A 20,683-nucleotide genomic window follows, 5' to 3' on the forward strand; every position below is an offset into this window, starting at 1 on the left:
ACTATATGGTTGGTTCATAGTGGGTGTTCAGTCAGTGATTATTGATTGACTAAATAATATACATTTACATAAAGAGAATTAATGACAGTTGGACTAAGGATCTATAATGCTAAGAACTGGTTTCACTTTTTGACAGACCTATGGTTCTAGAAATACTAGGCCAATATTTGATGGTTCAGGTTGCTAGATGCACAATCCATGTTATGGAGCAAGACCCTGCACTCCAGTCCTCCAGCATCTCTTCTATGGCTTAGCATTCTTTGCTCAGAGATAGTCCTGAAGCATTTAATAGTTTAAGGACTATTTACTCTCAAAATTTTTTAAGTTCTTAAAAATTTTAAGATCCATAAAATTTATTGGAAAATGACACATTTTTTTCCTATTCAGCCCCAGTGCTTAAGGGTCCCCCAGAATCAAAAATCTTTACAACCAACATTTTTATTACTTCTTATATTAATATTTGTCTCTGTGTTAAAATTTTTGTTAAAAAAAAAAGTGAGGGTTTGTTTATCTTTAGCTATACTCCTTTGGAGGGGTTATAAAAGTTTTTATTTTGTAACATTTGGTTAAACAATTTGCATAATTGTCATGTTATATTAAGTCATTTTGAAAGCAGAATTTATAATCTGTTAATTATGAACATTTGTGAACGGTTAATAGTGCCTCTATTGATGAGGCACTAATAGAAATAAAAATATATAAATATATAAAAAAATATAAATATAAAAATATATTAAATGCAAAGTGTAGTAGATATAGTGCCTGTCTGCCCTTAAGAAGTTTGAAATATAATTGAAAAGAAATATTTATCAAATACCTGAAAAGATGAAAAATACAAGACCTAAGTAACAGAGTACTGTAATATAAAAAATATTAGAAAGCTATATGTGATGACCAAGGGAGTGCTGTAATCACCCATTATATGGTCCTAAAGGAGAAATTGATTGCTTTGGACAAGAAAGTTTGGTAGCAAAGGAGCAATATGGAAGATTTTGGGGTCGACTAGATAGGGAAGATAAGGGGAACAAACATTTATGGTAGATAGGATATCATGTGTAAAAGTATGAATATTGGAAAGCATAGGAATATTTCTAAAGTAGTGAAAAGACCAGATTGATTGGAATGGAAGATGGCTTGGCAAAGTGAATTGTTAGAAATAAGATTTAGCGTATTACAAAACTTCTTGTAAGCATTCGTTATGTCCTTCTTTCTTTTTAACACCAAATCCATTCTTTGTCCCTAGAAAGAATTGGCCCTTAGTAATAACTGGAACAAAAGCAGATTTAAGTTGTTATGAAAGGTTTGGGGATAAGGAGTTTAAATCTTTTTCTCTAGTACAAGAACTAGCAAACTATGGCCAGAGCAAATACTGCTAGTACCCTGTTTTTGTAAATAAAGTCTTACTGGAACACAACCATGCCTATTCATTTACATATAGTCTATGGCTGCTTTTATTGAGTTGAGCACTTGTGACAGAGACTGTATGGCCTGCAAAGCTAGAAAAAACTGAAAATATGTACTGTCTGGTTCTTTACAGAAAAAGTTTGCACCCACCTTCTTTGGATCCATGGGTCTTCACTATAAATAATAAATAATAGGGTTTTTCAACTATCGAGATTTGGGGCCAGATGATTATTGTGGGGGAGGGCTGACCTGTGTATCGTAGGATGTTCAGCAGCCTTCCTGACCTCTACCTCATAGATGCCAGTAACATATTTTCTTTCCCCTGACCCCCGCCCTCCCCGATCCCTCATGTTATGATAAAAATGTCTCCAGACATTGTCAGATGTCCTCTGGGGGTCAAAATCACCCTCCGTTGAGAATCACAAAATATGTGAATATCATAAATATGTGATTTTTTCCATATTAGTGATTTTCTTTGAATACTAAACATTTCTAATTTTATTTTTACATAAAAGCTAATTTTTGTTAAATTTCTAGTTATTGGCAGAAGAGTAACTGAAGAAAAGCGAGCCTTCTAATCCTTCTAAAGGTTTTACTTGCAGGATGTTAGAAAGTACAACCAACATAGTTTTTCTTCCTAAAGAGAAGATTTTCCGACCTGTCTCATTCCCCACATTGCCATTCTCTATTGTTTTTATTGAGAGACAGTATGGTATAATGGAAGAAGCATTGGCTTTAAGTCAAGCAAGAACTCAGTTGCCACATCTGTAAAGTGGTAATATCTAATTCATAATATTGTTAGGATTAAGTAAAAGTATATATAAAGCCTCTGATACATAGGCTGTGAAAATGGTGGTTGCTGCTTTTTATTTTTTTAGTTACCTTTCCCGCAGTTACTTTCTCAACCAATGAGTTCCCAATGGTTCACTTGTTACCCAGTGAACAAACTGATGCCATGTGGTTTGAGACCAGGCCTTGGAAAGGATAAAGAAACTTGTTATACATTTTCATGGGTTGGGATTTTTTTTTCTTTCTTTCTTACCTTATGGAATCTCTAGGTCCACTTTTTGGCAATTAAATTTTCCCTATTTATTCTCCTAGTCTCCTATCTTAGATAATACACCTGTCTGTAAAGGGAGTTATAAGTCAATCGGTTATATGTTGGAAGCAGGATAGCATAGTGATTAAAAGCATGGACTTTCAAGCTTGACTTCCTGTGGTCACTTTCAGTTTTGCTACTTACTATGTGATCTTAGATAAGACATTTAACCTCTCTGTGTATCAGTTTTCTAATAGGGCCATTACGAAGAATGAAAGGAGATAATGTGATAAAGTGCCCAATTTAGTGCCTTGTGACATAGTAAATGCCGTATAAATGTTTGGTGTTATTAGTATTTACTCATATGCATAGTGTCATACAAACCTGAAAATTTATATGAAATAAAATTGGATTGTGTTATGAAGGGATGTTTTACGTTTTACTAGGACTAAAATGTAGCATGAGCTTTTTATTTTGTTCTTATTCTTTAGGTATTACATGAAACCTTCCCTAAACATACATTTCTGATGAATGGCCTAATTCAAGGAGTAAAGGTAGGATCAATCATATATATATATATATATATATATATATATATATATATATGCATGTACACAAACATGCACAAATATACTTATGTAAATATATGTAATTCTGCCAGTTTATTAAGTTAGTTGATCAATCTCCTAAGTATTAATTTTTACAATTGGAGTATATCTTGGGGGATTACTTAGCACTTTTTAAATGAACTGGGTTTTAAATATGATTTGACTTACATATAGCCAACTATGTATAATAATGATAAACCACATCATAACAAATTCCCCCTGTGTTTTATGTGTTGGCACTTTCTTTACAAAGATCTGAGTGCTTTTTGTAAACTAGCAACAAGAATATAGATTGAAGAGAAAAGAACTATTTAAAAAATGCATGAGTATAAAATATATCAATATGGTAAAGTTTTGATTATTCTACATATTCTTTACTCTTGGTTCCATTTGATCAACAAGTTTATAAACTGATAATTAGCATATGATATTCCTTCTAGAATTGCTAGAGTTGTGGTTGAGAATTCATTAGAACGTTTTGTGTTTAATATGCTACCACAGCCCGCAGATGGTTCTGTATGGTCTTGGGAAATTGAAAAATTATATACAGACAAGAAACAAGTTGTTTATCTAAAGTTTGGTGATATACTTATTTTAGAAATAAACTTGTTTAAAATTCTTCTGTGGTAGTAAAATGATTTATTTTTGGCTCATCAGTATACATAGTATATGTATTTTCTTCATTTAACTTTTTTTTTAGGGTTTGTTGTCATTCCTCAGTGCCCCACTTATTGGTGCTCTTTCTGATGTTTGGGGCCGAAAATCCTTCTTGCTGCTAACAGTATTTTTCACGTGTGCCCCAATTCCTTTAATGAAGATCAGCCCATGGTACGTGCACATTCAGATTATAGCAACTAAATATCAACTGTTAATTGTTTTCTGAATATTCCCTTATTTTTTCCACTTTTTTTCCATCTTATCTATGTAGGTTTTTAATTTATTTTTCTAATACATTTATTCTTTGATACAGATAAGAGGGCCTTTAAAAATATAGTAGCTAAGTAATATAACAGTAAGTAATAAAGTTTTTTGAACTAGATGCCACTATAGGAAGCATGTAGACTACCAGTTAATCTGCTTTTGGATTTCACAGCCCAAATTTCAAAACAATATTTTAGGTACTGGATAGGGTTGCTAACTTTTTATTTTCTTTTTTTTTTTTTGCGGTACGCGGGCCTCCCACCGCTGCGGCCTCCCCCAATGCGGAGCACAGGCTCCGGACGCGCAGGCCCAGCGGCCATGGCTTACGGGCCCAGCCACTCCGCGGCATGTGGGATCCTCCCGGACCGGGGCACGAACCCGCGTCCCTTGCATCGGCAGGCGGACTCCCAACCACTGCGCCACCAGGGAAGCCCTAACTTTTACTTTCTTAAGTAGGATGTTAAACACAACGTTTATCATCATTATCTATATTAATTAGGAATAGATTTTGTTATATATCAGTAAAGTCCCAAATAATCGTTTCTTAAAAACAAGGAAATTCACTGCTAATTTCTCTCTCCATATAAAAGAAGTCTGGAGTTGAGTAGTCCAGAGCTGGTAGGGCAGTTCCCGGGAACCAGACTTTTTCTGTCTTCATGCTCTGCCATCCTCCACTATCACCTCACTGTCCAGATGGCTGCTTAAGTGAGCTCCAGCTTGTGTCACCTTCAGGCAGAAAAGATGGAAGGAGTGGCTACAAAGAGCATACTGCCTTCCTTTAGGGAAACTATGGAATTCCCACCCAACCTCTGCTTGCATCTGTTTGGTCAGATTTCAGGCATACGCTGCTCTTAGTTACAAGAGGCTGGGCTCTTGGCCACCCTGATTAAAATCAAGTCTTCCACTGAGGAGGAAGGGAGGGAAAGCTCACAAAGAGAATGATTTTCCCAAGATAATAGAGCCCAATTTAGTTGTAGATTTTTTAATTCTTTGACTAATATTCTACTCCACTTGAATATTAATGTTAGTTAATTCTATATCATAGATCGGCTGTATTTCCATGGTGAATCTAGAAAGGTCAGGGCTATTTATGAGGCAGGATCTTCCTTCCTCTCATAGGTGAGATATAACTCTGAAGGCCAAACCCTTGATGAATGCTCATCATTTAAATGAAATCTTACCAAACAAATCTAGGGCATGAACAAGTTATTTGCTGTGGAAAGCAGCATGTTAGAAAAAAATTGGTAAGCAATAAAGTCCCGGTAGCATGATATTTTGAAAGTGCAATATGATTTCACTTGATTTTAAAAACTAAACATCAGCATTACAATAGAGACTTCTTCTTCTCAGCCAGGTATTTTTGAATCATGTATAGCAAAATGTAATTTGCTTTTTAAAATAGCTTTTGTTCATTTTATTTTGGACACTGCCATACAGGTTGTTTTGCCAACATTTGAAGAACTAAAGATAGCTTATGGAAAAACATCTAGTTTCTATATATAGACTCAAGATAAATATAGACTAACTTGTCCCTCAGTTTTATTTACTGGATTTTGTTTTTTTGTGTAGTACTGTGATGGGAAATTGTAATAGATGAATTATAGTAGACTCTAGTTTGTTGCTATTTTTAGTAGAAACAATAACAAAGCCACTTAACAATTCAACAATTGGGTAAAAAATTGACCTGAATACATTTTCTAATTTTAAGTATTCCCGCATAGTAGCTGAGTTGCTATCGAAGGCCCACATCTAGCCCTGTTTACATAATATCTGGGGCTTATGATTTATAGAAGAATTAATCTATGAACTGTCCTAGTAAGCTGTTGACTGAAATTAGGTATACGTACATTAGTTCACTTATAAAAATGAAGATTAAGGTAATAGTAATTGTTTTCTAACCATTTCTTGTCAATTATCTTTCAATCCTAGGTGGTACTTTGCTGTTATCTCTGTTTCTGGGGTTTTTGCAGTGACTTTCTCTGTGGTATTTGCATATGTAGCAGATATAACCCAAGAACATGAAAGAAGTATGGCTTATGGACTGGTATGTATTTTTAATCTGTACCTTTGTGTCTGCTGAAAAACACCATGTTATTGTCTTTTATTACAAGGAGTGCAAGCCTTTGCATTATAAGATTTATTTTTGCATAAGTACATTTTATAATAAAATCATCCATTAGACTACATTAAATTTTTTTTCAGTACAAAGCCATGTAAGTTTTGATATTTTCATTCAGTCAGTATTAGTCACACAGATTTGAAATTACAGTGGAATATTTTTACCTTATATAAGTTCTTTTTAATAGAATACTAAAAGAACTATTTAATACGTAATGAGTTTTAAAATTACTATTATTTAATGGCTAATCTAAAATATAATAGGTTAACACCCATCTCAGGGATCCCAAACCTTCTTGGTGGCTTTCTGGGCCACACAGAGTCTCTCTCATATTTTTTCTTTTTTCTTTTCTTTCTTTTTTTTTTTTTTAACTTAGCTTTTTTAATAATTAATTTTTATTGAATACGTCTGACATAATAACATTATTTAACTTTAAGGTGCACAAAGTGTTACTTTGATCCATTTATATATTGTAATATGATTGCTGTTATAGCTATATTTATCACATTACATAATTATAGTACAATATTGTCTATATTCATTTTACTTTGCATTGGATCTCTTTGGCTTATTTACTACTCCTTGCAAGTTTGTCTCTCATATTCTTTTGTTTTTGCTTGTGGACATGTGTTTATATCACTTTTAACGTGGAAGAATCATTTATAGCTAGATTCAGCCCACAGGCAGTAGTTTGCCAAATTCTGGACACTTAATGTCTATCGAATCTAGAAATAAAATAAGTTAACAGATCACTGTTAGCCAGAAGTAGGACAGTGATGAGCTTCAGCAGATAGGGAGCAAGCATCTTTTGTTAAATAAGGACTGAGTATTGTGTCAGGTTGAATCTTACTTTTATGAGAGTCTGTTGTCTTTGATTCAAAGATCAAAAAATATAACAAAGAATCATGGAATTAAGAGGATTTGGAGGGAAATACCTATAGTGAGAAACATACCAAAAAAACTAATGATCAGTTGTAAACTCAAGAACATTAAATGATATGAAGTTAATGATAGCCAGGATGTTTTAAAACAGCTTTACTGAGATATAATTTACATACCATAAAATTTGTCCATTTTATGTGTATAGTTAAATCAACTTTAGTAAATTTATACAGCTTTGCAACATGCCCACAGTCCAGGTTGTTTCTGTTTTTGCTAAGGTAATTTATTTTGTCATAGCCAAATCTTTGAAATTAATAGTTTCAACCTGGAAGCTTTATGTATTGAAGGCACATCTAGTAAATGACAGTTTCAATCTTCTAGAAATAATATGGCTGCAGATAAAAGGGAATAAAGTGATCTTTGTGGTCATCTTTCTGTCTGGCCAGAAAAAAATAGCCACCAGGGAGGAGAATCGAGGAGAAGGGAAATGACATGAAATACCTGCACTCTGATTAGACCTTTGCTCTCTCCTATTCCCAGATACCTCACTGACGCTTACAGTGAGAACCACTGCCCCTTTCCCAACTCTAGTGCCAGAGCTCTGCTCATAACCCAGGTCTCTCTGAGACCACAGCCCACTGTAATGAATTTTTAGAGCTACTGTAACAAAATACGACCACAATACAGTTTTAGAACATTTCCATCAGCCCAAAAAGTTCCCTTGGGCCCATCTGCCATCCGTCTCCACTTTACCTCTGACCCCAGGCAATCACCAGCCTACCTTCTGTCTCTGTAGTTTTGCTTTCAATAGAAATTTCATATAAATGAAATAATGCAAAATGTAGTCTTTTGTGTCTGCACTTAGCATAATCTTAGGAGGTTTATCTATCCCGATACATATATCAGTAGTTCCTTTTACTGCTGTGTAGTATTCCACTGTACAGGATATACCACATTTTGTTTATCCATTCACTAGTTGATGAACATTTGGGTTGATAGCTAGATGTTTATAGTTATTAGAATTTTATGTACTTGTCAAATAAGTGCTTGTGTAAATAAGCACTCCTGTGAAGTTTAAATCCTCCATGCAAAAGTCAGAAAGAGCATACAAACAGAATAAAGCACAAGAGTAGGGAGCAGAAGCTCATGCACCTATAACATTAATTTCTAATTATCCTCTGAAGAATGTGGTCTCTATCATTTGTTACCTGTTGTCACATCTATTGTTGATTTGCAGGCCACTGTCCAGTAGGCCAGATATTTCTGGGATTAACAGTTTTTCTCCCCCTGTTTTCTATACTTTAATCTGCATCTTCACCAGACTTGTATGGGCTTCCTCAGGATGTTAGAGAGACATGGTTAGAGATGGGCTCAATGCCAAGGATGGATGATCTCGTTCTTCCTAACCCTGCCACCTAATGATGACCAAGTTCAGATTTGTGCTGCGGCTTAACACTATTACTGCTGAAAAGATAAACTTTAAAGTCTTTAAGCTTTATTTCAGCCAGCTTTAAATATGTATCAAAGTAAACATTCATTTAATTTTAACTTTAATATTGGGGGAAAGGTCCCAGTGGCATTGGATTTCCTTAGAGTATTGTTTTAGACTCGGTTCACAGAGCACTGTGGGATTATGGAGGCACCCTAGGGGCCAGCATGCCTGGCAGTCGGGGTGGGCTGGGTGTTTGGGTGGTAATCCAGGCCCCCAACCCTTCTTCAACTAAAACAGTTTTTTATTTTTAAATCTGTTTTTACTTACAAGTTTGTCAGTAGGATTTATTTAAACAGAGGGCTCCAAGGCTTAAAAGAAAGTTTGAAGCCACTATCTTAGAGGTTATTACATATTTTTTAGTTAAGAATCTAATTCTTTTCTCTTTCTGCAAAAGAAGAAAGTATAAGAAAACTGGCATAGGTAGGAGGAGGAAAGGGAAACTGCAGCAGGAGGACTGACATAAGTCAGAGTCTCTGTGGTGTGGAAGTAAAGGAGCCAGATGTCCTGCCTAATCTCTTTCTATTGATCTTGGTTTGTTGCAGGTTTCAGCAACATTTGCTGCAAGTTTGGTAACCAGCCCTGCAATTGGCGCTTATCTTGGGCGAGTGTATGGGGACAGCTTGGTGGTGGTCCTGGCTACAGCGATAGCTCTGCTAGATATTTGTTTTATCCTTGTTGCTGTGCCAGAGTCATTACCTGAGAAGATGCGGCCCGCGTCATGGGGAGCGCCCATTTCCTGGGAACAGGCTGACCCCTTTGCAGTAAGTTTATGCTTTTTCATTCACTTTGACAAAAAAATGAATGTGTGATTCAGCGCAGCATTAATGTTTTGTTGTGGATGTTTCTTTGGGGAAAACATCATGATGGATTTTTAAAAATATTTTGAAATACTTTTCAGAATACTTTTGGGGAGGATGAGAATAAACTGGGGGAAAAAAAAAGACAACTAGCTATCTGTATATACACTGCCAGAAGATATCTCTGCATGTTCTTAAGAATAGTTCAGTGTTTTGATATAAAACCTTGTATTGGTCTCTTTCTTCTTCTAGTCCTTAAAGAAAGTGGGCCAGGACTCCATAGTGCTGCTGATCTGCATTACGGTGTTTCTCTCCTACTTACCGGAGGCAGGCCAATATTCCAGCTTTTTTTTATACCTCAGACAGGTAAAATTCTGTTCTACCAAGGTGGACTTTTCTTTCATTGTTGAGTGCCTTAGTACAAAATATTTACTCTTGAGAGAACTTTAAGAGCAGGGACTTTTAGAAATGACTATCATTTAAAAAATAATGGCTCACTAGAATTAACCTCCTGTTCAGTGTGGCTGACGTTCCTTATGCATTTCTATGAAGACTTTTGGCTTAGGCAAAAAGAGATGATTTTCCTGTCAAAGTGTGTCATTTGAGCTTGTTTATGTTATGTGTAGCTTATACGGGTGATGGGATGCTTTAATCCATTCACCTGCTCCAGTCTCTTTGTGATTTAGAACATATATTTGTAAAGCAGCTAGCCAAAATAAGAGCATTAGTTCTTTTCTCCTTGACACTAATCTTACTAGGCAGAGATTTAAGCCTTTATCAGTACTTGTAAAAAGCACAAAATGGTGCAATATTTATTTGTAAAATGGATTTTGAATGCTTGATAGCGGTCTCCTATTTAGGAAATCAAAATTACGGGATTTAGATTTACTTAATCTAAGTTATGTAGCTATTATTTTCAGTATCTAACACTTATTATAATTTTGGTCCTCAGTGAAAGCCAGATTCTTCCTCTGAGGAGTTACTTGGTTACAAATGAATTGCATTTTCTTTTTCTGGCCGATTTAATGTTAATATACAAGTAGTTGCATTAGTATGGTATTTGTTATGCTTATTTTATTAATGTTACTTTTTCTGGAAACCTTCTAGATTATGAAATTTTCACCAGAAAGTGTTGCAGCCTTTATAGCAGTCCTTGGCATTCTTTCCATTATTGCACAGGTGAGTTTCTTTTTCGTTAGAGGGAGAGATGTTCGAAGGTTCGGAAACATAATTCTGTTAGTAGTATAGGTAGTATTGATTAGATTTGGGGGACTGACACGAACTAATCAACATATGATGTGTAAACCAGAAAGACAGTTTATTGATTTACACTAGTGTATTCACCTGCATAAAATCAGAAATTTTACATTAGTCTTGTTCTACTGTTGATTGATTCATTCAGTAAATATTTATTGAATACCTATCATGTGTCAAGCGCTCATGATCCCTGCTGTTGTAAAGTTTGCATTCTTGTGGGTTAAGAGAATGAGTAAGCATGTCAGTGTAAACATATCAGGTGTAATGAAAACTATAGAGAAAAAGGGCACAAGGGATGTAGAGCGTGGCTGGGGGCAGGGTGTTATTTTATTTGGGAGGGTCGGGAAGGCTTTGCTGATACAAGTGACATTTGAGCAGAGAACCAAAGGAATGAGGAACAATCGACTGGAATACCTGGAGGAACAGTCCACTGGAATATGCCAGAACAGAACTACAACTCTGAAAGACAATTCCTGGCATGTGTAAGAAAGAGCCAGGGGACAGTATGGTTCTGGTGGAGTGAACAAGGGAGAGAGTGTCAGGAGATGAATTCTGAGAGGTGGAGAGGGACCAGATCGTGTGCGGCCTTCTGGGTCATCATAAGACTTGACAAGAAGATAGGAGGGTTTTGAGCAGAGAAGTGACATGAAAATATTTTTATCTTGGAAACCCAGTTGGTAGCTGGTGGTTGTTTGATGAATAAGATATTAATCAACAGAAGAATCTGGATTTTCTTAGGAGATATTTCATCTGGCCTTCAGACTATCTCAGTTCCACTCTTTCTCCTTTCTGTGGAAAAAACCCCTCCCATTTCTTTCTGTTGGGCTATGTTTTTTCCAGACTCTGTAAACAATCTACTCTAACACTCTTTCCCACCTTAGATCCAATCTACTAGGTTGCAGCTTTTTCTGTTTTATTCTACTCTTAAAATGGAAAGTAAAGTCCATTTAATAGTACTTTGGATGTTTCACCAGCTTGGAGGTAGGATGCTTCTGCAGATCTCATCATTTATGAATTTCTGGTAGATTTAGTGATAGGCTTCAAATTTAAATTTAAATTGTATAATATACTTCCCCCAAGGCCTCAGAAATATGCTCTTTAGCTTTGGGGGGAAATATATTGTTGCCCATATATAAAAATAGCTTAAAAAAAAAACCTTTCTGAACACAAAGGAAAGTGTACTAAGACTAGAGCTTCATGAATTATCAAATGTTAAACTGACCTTGAATCCTGAGATAAATCCAGCCTGATCATTATGTCTTATCTTTTTCATATATTGCTGAGATTAGATTTGCTACTATTTTATTTGATTTAGATCTTAAAGAGAACAGGCTAACATTTACTATAATGACACTTAAAGAGGTTAGTAGTTGTAAGGTCTTAAGTTCCGTTTCATACTTCACTGAGCAGGCAAGCTGTAGGTGGGCACCTAATAAATTTGGGCACACTGTAGACTGCTTGAATGATGAGTTGAAGGTGCTTTAGAGGAAATCTTCCCTCTGCTCAGTAGATTGCATCAGGCATAAAGGAATACAGGATGGAAAACAGTCCCTAAGAGCTCAGAATTCAGGAGCGCAGACATGTGAACGCAGGAGGGGGCGTGGTTGGGTTTGCATTGGAAAGAGCCCTGCAGCAGCAGGGTCATGAGGGCTGTGAATCTAGAAGGAATGAGTCACGACCCAGCCAGCGTTGCTAGCACAGCAGATACTGTAAACAGAAACATGGTCTACAAGGAATACAGTACTTAAATGACCACTCAGCTTTTGGGGCCTACACAGAAGCATAGTTTCTGAGATGTAAAATCACATTTCTTAAAGTGAGAAAATTAGTTGAACTTCAGAAACAGGTGAATAGGCATATGTAGTCTGCATGTAAATATTGATAATTAAGTTTATGTCATTATATGAATTAAAATATCAAGTAAAATTTATAGCCCCAAAGGAAGAAGCATTAGCTTATGCTCTCATTTATGGCAAGTATACAGTTGAGAATGACTTCTCCCCTGTTGACCTCTAAGTGAAAGACTAGTGTCTTTGACTCTCCTCTCCAGTAGCACAGAGCCTGCCTCTCTTTATTTTCTTGCTTGCTCTTGTGCCTTTGTTCCTGCCGTCCTTACTGCATCCCCCTTTCACCCCCTAAGTATACCTTCTCTGAGTTCTCATATTAACTTGGGTGTATCTCTATCATGGTACAGAATACACCATATTATGAATTTTACCTCTGTTTACTATTTTTGCCTCAGTAGCTTTGTGAGCTCTAGTAGAGCTCCAAGAGGATTGCGAGGTCAGAATTACATCATATTTGTCTTGGTCACTCTAACACCCTGCACTGTGCCTGCAGCCCAGTAGGTGCTGAATTAGAGGTCATTGGTTTTTTCCCATAGTGATTTTAAAACTTTAAAAAGTAGTAGTAAGCATTTAAAAATTGGGAGGTGTGATATAAAAATATGGAAATGCAGCTTCTCCCCCAAATGAGGAGACGTGGTAACATGAATGTGACCTTCAGTGGAAGCCCCATGGTTGCTGTCCCCTTCGGGCCTTTGCTCTCTGGTTTGCCATAGGCCCCATCACTTCCTTGGCACCAGCAGGCACGAGTTCATAACATTTGCACTCAATAAACGTTTACACGAGTGCATGGAGATAGTTCTACACATTTCCTCAGTGCTGTCACACACCTGGTGGGCATCTCACCCTTGACATGGCTGTGACTGCAACCTGGCTTCCTTCCACCCAGTGCTGTTCATCTCGTTCAGTGGCATCACCACTCTCCTGGCTGTTGGGGCCAGGAACCTTGGTGCCATTCTTGATTACTTTTTTTCTCCTTCTCCCACACCCGGCACATCAGATGGTATCTCCTTTCACTTCTCTCCAAAACATATTTTGAATTGAAGCACTTCTCACCATCTCCATTACTAGGAGCCTAGTCTAAGCCAAGACCGTAGCCTCCATCTGGTCTGTTTCCATGTTTGTCTCCCTACGGCTTGTTTGCCACTTGGCAGCGGAATTGCTGTAAAGTGGGAATTGAGCCATAGTGCTCTCTTGTTTAATATTCCCTTCCTGTCACAACCAGAATGAAATCCAGGCTCTCGACGTAGCCCCCGTTTCCTCCGTTCTCCGTGTCGTTGAACACACTCCAGCCCAGGGCTTTGTGCTTGCTTCACCTGCAGCCGCGCGCTCTTTGCCCAGATACTCACATACCTCCTCCTCCTCACTCAGCTCTCGCCTCAGATGTCGCCTCAGAAGGGCCTTCCCTGCACATCCTGGTTGGAGCAGCACCTCTATCACATTACCCTGTCTTATTTTCTTAGAACAGCTACAACCTGGAATTATCTGGTTTGATAAGTATGCTTACCTCCGTTTTCCCTCTACTAGGAGGTAATCTCTTTGCTGACCAGTACTCTGACCTGGGTCAGTGCCCTCAGACCTAGAATAGCCATTGGATACAGTAGGAACTGGGCAAATATTTGTTGACCGAGTGACCAAAGTTGATGTCAGTTAACTGTTAATTAGCTGTGTCATCTTGGTTAAGTCATAAGTCATTTTAACCTTTACGACTTGGTTCTCTCTCTTGGTTCTCTCTGTTCTCTTTAAAATTTTTTTTTTTTTTTAAAAAAAGAACTTATGCTAGGTGCTGGGGATACAAAGATAAATGAGAAGGAAGTCCTTGCCCTTGGGAGAGAATCGATGTCCCAGTTAGAGTATCATATACACAGGAAGTTTTTCTTCTCTGAGTGCTCGCTCTGGGTGAGTTCCCTTTCATAGCTGTGGTTGTTGAAGAATGTACTCCAGGGCTCTGTGCTTTGTGGAATTCAATCTCACGCTCACCCGATTTAAGGGAAAATCTCAGAGAGGAAAGCTGTGAGTGTTAATTGTTCAAGAATCCTTAAAAGGATCTTCATTTGCTTCCCGCTGGCTTATTTGTGATTAAGCCTGATTAAACTCTTAAATGATTGTCTCAATTTAAAGAATTTTAAACTTACACTTGATAATTTTGAGTTTAGAGTATCAGCCAGTCATCAAGTAGTGATTTCCTGAATTATTTTCACTTCTTCCTCTATGGACTTAATAGCTATCTTAAGGGGTATGTTTAATACTAATGTCCCCAAATGATTGCTGAATTTTTATTAACTTTGAGAGAAAAGCAAGAAAACCCAATTCATAATGTTGTTTATTAAATGTGCCGGGCACAATGCTAAGTATATCATTTCATCTAACTCACATGACACAGTTTTGAAATAGGTACTATTATCACAGTCTTTTAAGAGACCAAACTGAGTTTCAGAGTGAAGTGACTTGCCCAGGGTCACATGGTTAGAGCCAAAATGATGATTAAGGCTGTTTTTCCCAAGGCTGTGTTCTTAGTTATTAGCCTACACGACTCCCAAGTCATACTTGTTAAACTGATCTACTGTTCATAAAAGCATCAGCAATAGGTTAATTTAGGTGAAGGATATATGAGTAATTGTACTGTTTCAGCTTTATTTAGTCAGCGTTTTGGATTAACTTGGACCTGTAAAAACTTTTTTAAAGCTATTACATAACAGGGATCTCTAAACCATGAGTTAGAACCTTTCAACCCTACTGTTTACAATTTCTGATTTTAAGTGGTCCTCAGTAGAAATGTACTGAACATGAAGTTCACCTTTTCTATTTTCAGTTTTCTGACTTTTCCCCTGAATCTGGATCTGTGTCAGCAGAGGCACCTTTCATCTGCTTATATGACCTGGAGTAATGGTCTCAGATATATTCAGGGCAATTGTTGCTGAAAAGCCAAAATGTAGAAAAGTGGTAATAGTCCTTTTATATTATAGATTGAAATAGGTCACCAAATAGCTTTTTTTTCTTTTCAGTATTAAAAAGCTTATTCTATTCTAATAAGCCACTTTGATTTTTCATATTTTCTAGACCATAGTCTTGAGTTTACTTATGAGGTCAATTGGAAATAAGAACACCATTTTATTGGGTCTGGGATTTCAAATATTACAGCTGGCATGGTATGGCTTCGGTTCAGAACCTTGGTAGGTACAAATATTTTAATTTTCTTAATTTTGGTGTTTGCCGTGTTTTTGTTTTTTTCAGCTTTATTGAGGTGTAACTGACAAAACTTTTATATTTCTTAATTTGCTTCTCAATTAAGGCTTAGACTTTAATCTGTCTCTTAATATGCTTTTTTTCTTTCAAAGTGTATATAACACAGGTTTCTCACTTGTGTATTTGTATACTCTATAGTGGCTTGAGGATAGCAGAGTGACATTTTGTATCTAAGCAACAGGTTGGGTTTTTGAATGAGATGGAGTTTTTCAATTTCTAATGAGCATTTAATCCAGTTTAGTTTGTCAGAAAAACACATGTAATCCCAAAGCAGCAAGGTTAGGAAAAAAAAGTTGAGTAACACCAGTGATCATTACTGATGGCAAACCAGAAGTCCAGTTGTTTTGATCCCGGCTTTATGCTGGGAAAGCTCTCTGCTTTTCTTGCCAGTCTGGTTTCCTGCAGGGAGGTAATGGTAATAATGCTGCTGTCAGGTTGCGCATGCACACCTTTGTGCTCAGGTATTACAGGACTGAACTCCACAATGTGCAGTAGTGTTTCATTCAACTGAACACATCATCTCTGTTTGGACTTGGATATGAGTAAGCACCAAGAGTGTGTTTTGATGGATGTTTTATTTTTCTGTCTAGACTTGCAAAAGAGGTGCTCACAATTTATCGAAAACATTTCTTTTAAACATCAAGCCAGTAGCACATTTAGATCAAATTAGTGATTTCTTCGCACTGAATCACAGGTCTCTGGGAACCCTGCCGTTCTACTAGCGAACGTTTGGAAACATTTAATGATGTTTCTCTACATTCTCTCCCCACCTGCCCAAGTCCTGCAGAAATAATACCCAACACACTTTACAGTTTAGATGTGATGTGTGATATCCCAATTCTACATTGAAACCCACAGCATTCTTGTGAATAAGTCGTTGTTTTTCTGCTTTCTAGAAGAGTAAACAGGGTTAGACTTTTAAGTGACTTGTCCAGTCACATAGGAAAGAAGGAAGAGCAAGTATAGTTCTTTTTCCTGTACCACAGCCATTTCTCTTACTTGATTTTAAGTATGTATTTTGACTTTGACAGGTACAGTGGAGAATAATAATAACATACTATTTTTGTTTTGCTGCTTTTGATTGCAGGATGATGTGGGCTGCTGGGGCAGTGGCAGCCATGTCTAGCATTACCTTTCCAGCTGTCAGTGCACTTGTCTCACGAACTGCTGATGCTGATCAACAAGGTGAGTTGATAAGACCCAATGATAATTATTTAAAAATACAGAATATTCTAATCCTCTGTTCTGTCTCTTTCCTAAGTTCTGAAACATAAGCGTATCTTCAGGGTAGAGAATTTTAAATTGCTTTCATTGTACTCAGTACTCTGTAATGGCCCAAATGGGAAAAGACTCTAAAAAAGAGTGGATATATGTATAACTGATTCACTTTGCTGTACACCTGAAACTAACACAACACTGTAAATCAATTATACTGCAATAAAATTTTTTTAAAATAAATAAATTGCTTTCACTGCAAAGAGGAAAAGCAGATTCTAGGGTATTATCCTTAGGTAGATAACCTTGTCTCACTGTGAATATGTGGCCCTGTCTGTTCTTTTGCTAGAAAATTTAGTGATGAAGGTTAGTCACCTTATATTCACTAACCATTTATTTATTACATAAACAATATGCTATGATGTTCTAGACATCTCAGGGATACGCAGATAACCCTTTCATTAACACTGTATGTTTGTCACCTAAAGACACATAGAAAATGTACTTTTATTGTCTTACACTTTTGTGGCAGGAACACTTAATTCTTAAAATACTAATAGGTGAGGAATAATTCTTTGAAAAGCCTGTTTATGTCAAAAGGAAAAACAGGGGCATTACAAAAGAGTGGCAGAGGTCACTTAGTTATAAATAAGGAAAGGCCTGTGGCCAAATCAAGCTGCATTTTAAATTTGGGATAAGATCCCAGAGGTAAACAAAAATCAAACTCTATAAAAAGGGGCTATATTTGGGGTCTTAAGTAGCTGCTTGGGGACAGAATTTTTAACAGCTGTGCTTATGAACTCATGCTGATTTTGAGCCAACATATTTTTTTTTTAAAGGAAATACAGTGCTTTTGCCCCCTTGTTTCTACATTAGACCTGAGCTTACATTTGCATCAGATAGCTCACTATACTTTGTAGAGCTTCTAAGTAATTTTGATGCCACTGCAGTAAGTTGCTAGTGTCTGGTAAGTTTTGCCTTTAGAATAAGTGATTTCATGTTTGTATCGGTTCTAGGGTAGGAAAAAATAAGTGGTACACTAAATAACTTGTTTAAACAATTCAGGTGTCGTTCAAGGGATGATAACAGGAATTAGAGGATTATGCAATGGTCTGGGACCAGCCCTTTATGGATTCATTTTCTACATATTCCATGTGGAACTTAAAGAACTGCCAATGACAGGAACAGACTTGGGAACAAACACAAGCCCACAGCACCACTTTGAACAGGTAATTATAAAAATATAGTTCATTTGGCTGGATTGAAAGGTGATGTTTTTTGGTCACTAAAGCTTTTATTTGAGATTCTTAGATTGAATAAAAACACTTAAAACCAAAGCCTAAGGGACTATGTCCTCCTATATACGTACTTCTTTATAAAATTGGCTGTGTGTTCTTTTCTTCCCTTGATAATTAAAAAATTATGTATTCTAGTTTGTCTTAGTATACCTAGTGGCATAGGTAACAGCCATTTGTCTATACTACTGTTTGTCTTTCATCTGAGGCTTCTGGAATGTTAGAGGTTCCCTGTATCAGGTCTGCCTTCTGTAGAAGAATCAGTTAGGTGCTGGTAAACATCTTTGTTCACTTGCTCGCTATACTCCCCTCCATACAACTGAAAACATTAACAGCGAAACACATTATTTTAGCCAGTACAAACAACTCATTAGTTCCCTTGTATTTAGCAGAGTTCTACACTAATCTTCTAACCAGTTAAGACTACTTTTAAATAAAAAAGAATGTTTGTCTGTGGGCTCTACACAGGTAAAACTGGCAGTGCAAGGTTTTGCTAAGAATGAATGTGATTTGGGGCTAAAACACAGGTCTGTTTGATTCTTCTCATGGTAACGACATTATCTGTGTTTTCCTTACTTTGTCACTAGAGAATGTAGTTACCTTTTTAACAAAGAAAATGGTAATTGATTCTGCTACTGTAGTTAATATTATATACTACTTGATTTTACTTGTGAGATCTCCCTGTTTTCCTCTTGAACTAACAAATTAAGTGAAGGTTCATAGAATGTGTTCAGATTTTATGCTATAAATGACAATATATTTTTGCATGTATTTGTTTTTAAAAAATCTTTTGGCTGTTTCTTGGGTCAGCTGTTATCCCCCAGAATTTTATGTTGAGAGTGTGACAGTGTTTCTTTTCCCCTTGAAAAGGGAATGTTTTTTCTAGCTGTGGCTTTAATGAAGAAAGAGAGGAGTCATTGGCTTATAATTCACAGCAATCAGTTACTACTAAAAGATAAGCAATTTCTTGTTATGAACAAAGAAGTCTTTGCAAAAATCCTAATTCTCTTTTCCTTCCTCAGAATTCCATCATCCCTGGCCCCCCCTTCCTCTTTGGAGCCTGTTCAGTACTGCTGGCTCTGCTTGTTGCCTTGTTTATTCCGGAACATACCAATTTAAGCTTAAGGTCCAGCAGTTGGAGAAAGCACTGTGGCAGTCACAGCCATCCTCATAGTGCACAAGCGCCAGGAGAGGCCAAAGAACCTTTACTCCAGGACACAAATGTGTGACAACCGAAATCAGGAAGACTTTTCTATCAGCACCCAGGTCTTAGTTTTCACCTATAGTTCTGGACGTACATTCCATTTCCATCTACAATGTACTTTAAGATTGTCTTAAGAAATGTATCTGCATGAACTCCGTGGGAACTAAAGAAAAGAACTGGACAGTTTTCCAAAGATGTTACAATTTCTTTTGAAAAGAAACCTTTTTGTTTATTAGCACCAGTTTCTTGCCATTAAGCTTTTTGTTTTATTATACATCCTTTAATTAAAATTTAAAACTATATATGTAACTTCTTAGATACTAGCAATGTCTCTGCTACCATTTCCTTCAGGTGTTGAGCTTTAACTATTTATGCTGACTCGCAGTGAGACAGAGTAGGTAGTATAGTGTGGAAATGTTCATTTTAACATTGTAAAATCGTGAGTCAGATTTTAATATTGTAAAATCTTGGGTCAAATAATTCAAAGCCTTAATGCAGATGCACTAAAGTAAAGAAATGGTAAATGAACTGTTTGCATTTAAAAAACAAAACTCTTAAGAAAACTATATTAAATCTGAATCATGTTTCAAGCTTGTTTGTAGTAATTTTATTTTAAACATTATTCACTACTGTTTTTGAAATGAGAAAATATCAGCCATTTAGAATTTAAATTGGGGTGTTTGGAGCCTGTAAATCTAAATGCTGGCTCGCATTTGTTCCCCAGCTACTTATACTATACCACTATTCTTTTAATGTTTGCATAATCATAAGAACCTCAACACTTGAATACATAATCTAAAAATTATATAGTAAAGCTGGTAGCCTTGAAAATGTCAATGTGATATCTATATGTAGATAAATATATATAGTGGCCTTTCAGGACTGTCACAGTAACACTTTATTTACAGAGCTAATGTTTGTCCTAAATTTTCAGGACCCTAGAAGAGAGCTTTATACAATTACTGATGTGAATTTCTCTAAAGTGTATATTTTTGTGTCCAGTTATATTATTTAAAAAAGTGTTACTTTGTAAAAAATTGTACATAAAGTATTGTATAGTTTACACTGTTTTCATCTTACGTGTGGTTACTGCTTAATGCTTTTTAAACTTGGAACATTCACTATGGTTTAAATAAGGTCTTAAAAGAAATGTAAATATTCTGTTAATAAAATTAAATATTTTAATGATTTTTTTTTAAAGAAAGTCTTGATCTGTGATTCCCTTATGAGGGCTGTTTTGGCTTTGTTACTATATTTTTACAGTAACAAATCAAAGCATTACACCTTCTCCCTTTGAATCCATTTCATTTCCCTCAATAAAATACTGTTGTAGGAAGACAAAAGCAAAGAAATGAAAACT

General features: G+C 36.3%; 1 protein-coding gene across 2 annotated transcripts in view; it reads left to right on the forward strand.

The window, feature by feature from the left end:
- MFSD14A (major facilitator superfamily domain containing 14A) overlaps nt 1-20,501 on the forward strand; it is a 39,270-nt gene extending 18,769 nt beyond the window's left edge. The window contains exons 3-12 of one of the 2 annotated variants that reach the window (XM_079917826.1): nt 2,935-2,997; nt 3,752-3,879; nt 5,902-6,016; nt 9,008-9,226; nt 9,515-9,628; nt 10,370-10,441; nt 15,424-15,536; nt 16,697-16,794; nt 17,890-18,053; nt 19,142-20,501. In XM_079917826.1, coding sequence (XP_079773952.1) covers nt 2,935-2,997; nt 3,752-3,879; nt 5,902-6,016; nt 9,008-9,226; nt 9,515-9,628; nt 10,370-10,441; nt 15,424-15,536; nt 16,697-16,794; nt 17,890-18,053; nt 19,142-19,348 — 1,293 coding nt within the window. In that variant the 3' untranslated portion in view covers nt 19,349-20,501. The remainder of the gene's footprint in view (nt 1-2,934; nt 2,998-3,751; nt 3,880-5,901; nt 6,017-9,007; nt 9,227-9,514; nt 9,629-10,369; nt 10,442-15,423; nt 15,537-16,696; nt 16,795-17,889; nt 18,054-19,141) is intronic. The other variant, XM_079917827.1, reaches the window with a different exon arrangement.
- Nucleotides 20,502-20,683: the final 182 nt, after the last annotated feature.

Source organism: Stenella coeruleoalba (assembly GCF_951394435.1).
Source record: "Stenella coeruleoalba genome assembly, chromosome: 1".
Lineage (NCBI taxonomy): Eukaryota > Metazoa > Chordata > Mammalia > Artiodactyla > Delphinidae > Stenella > Stenella coeruleoalba.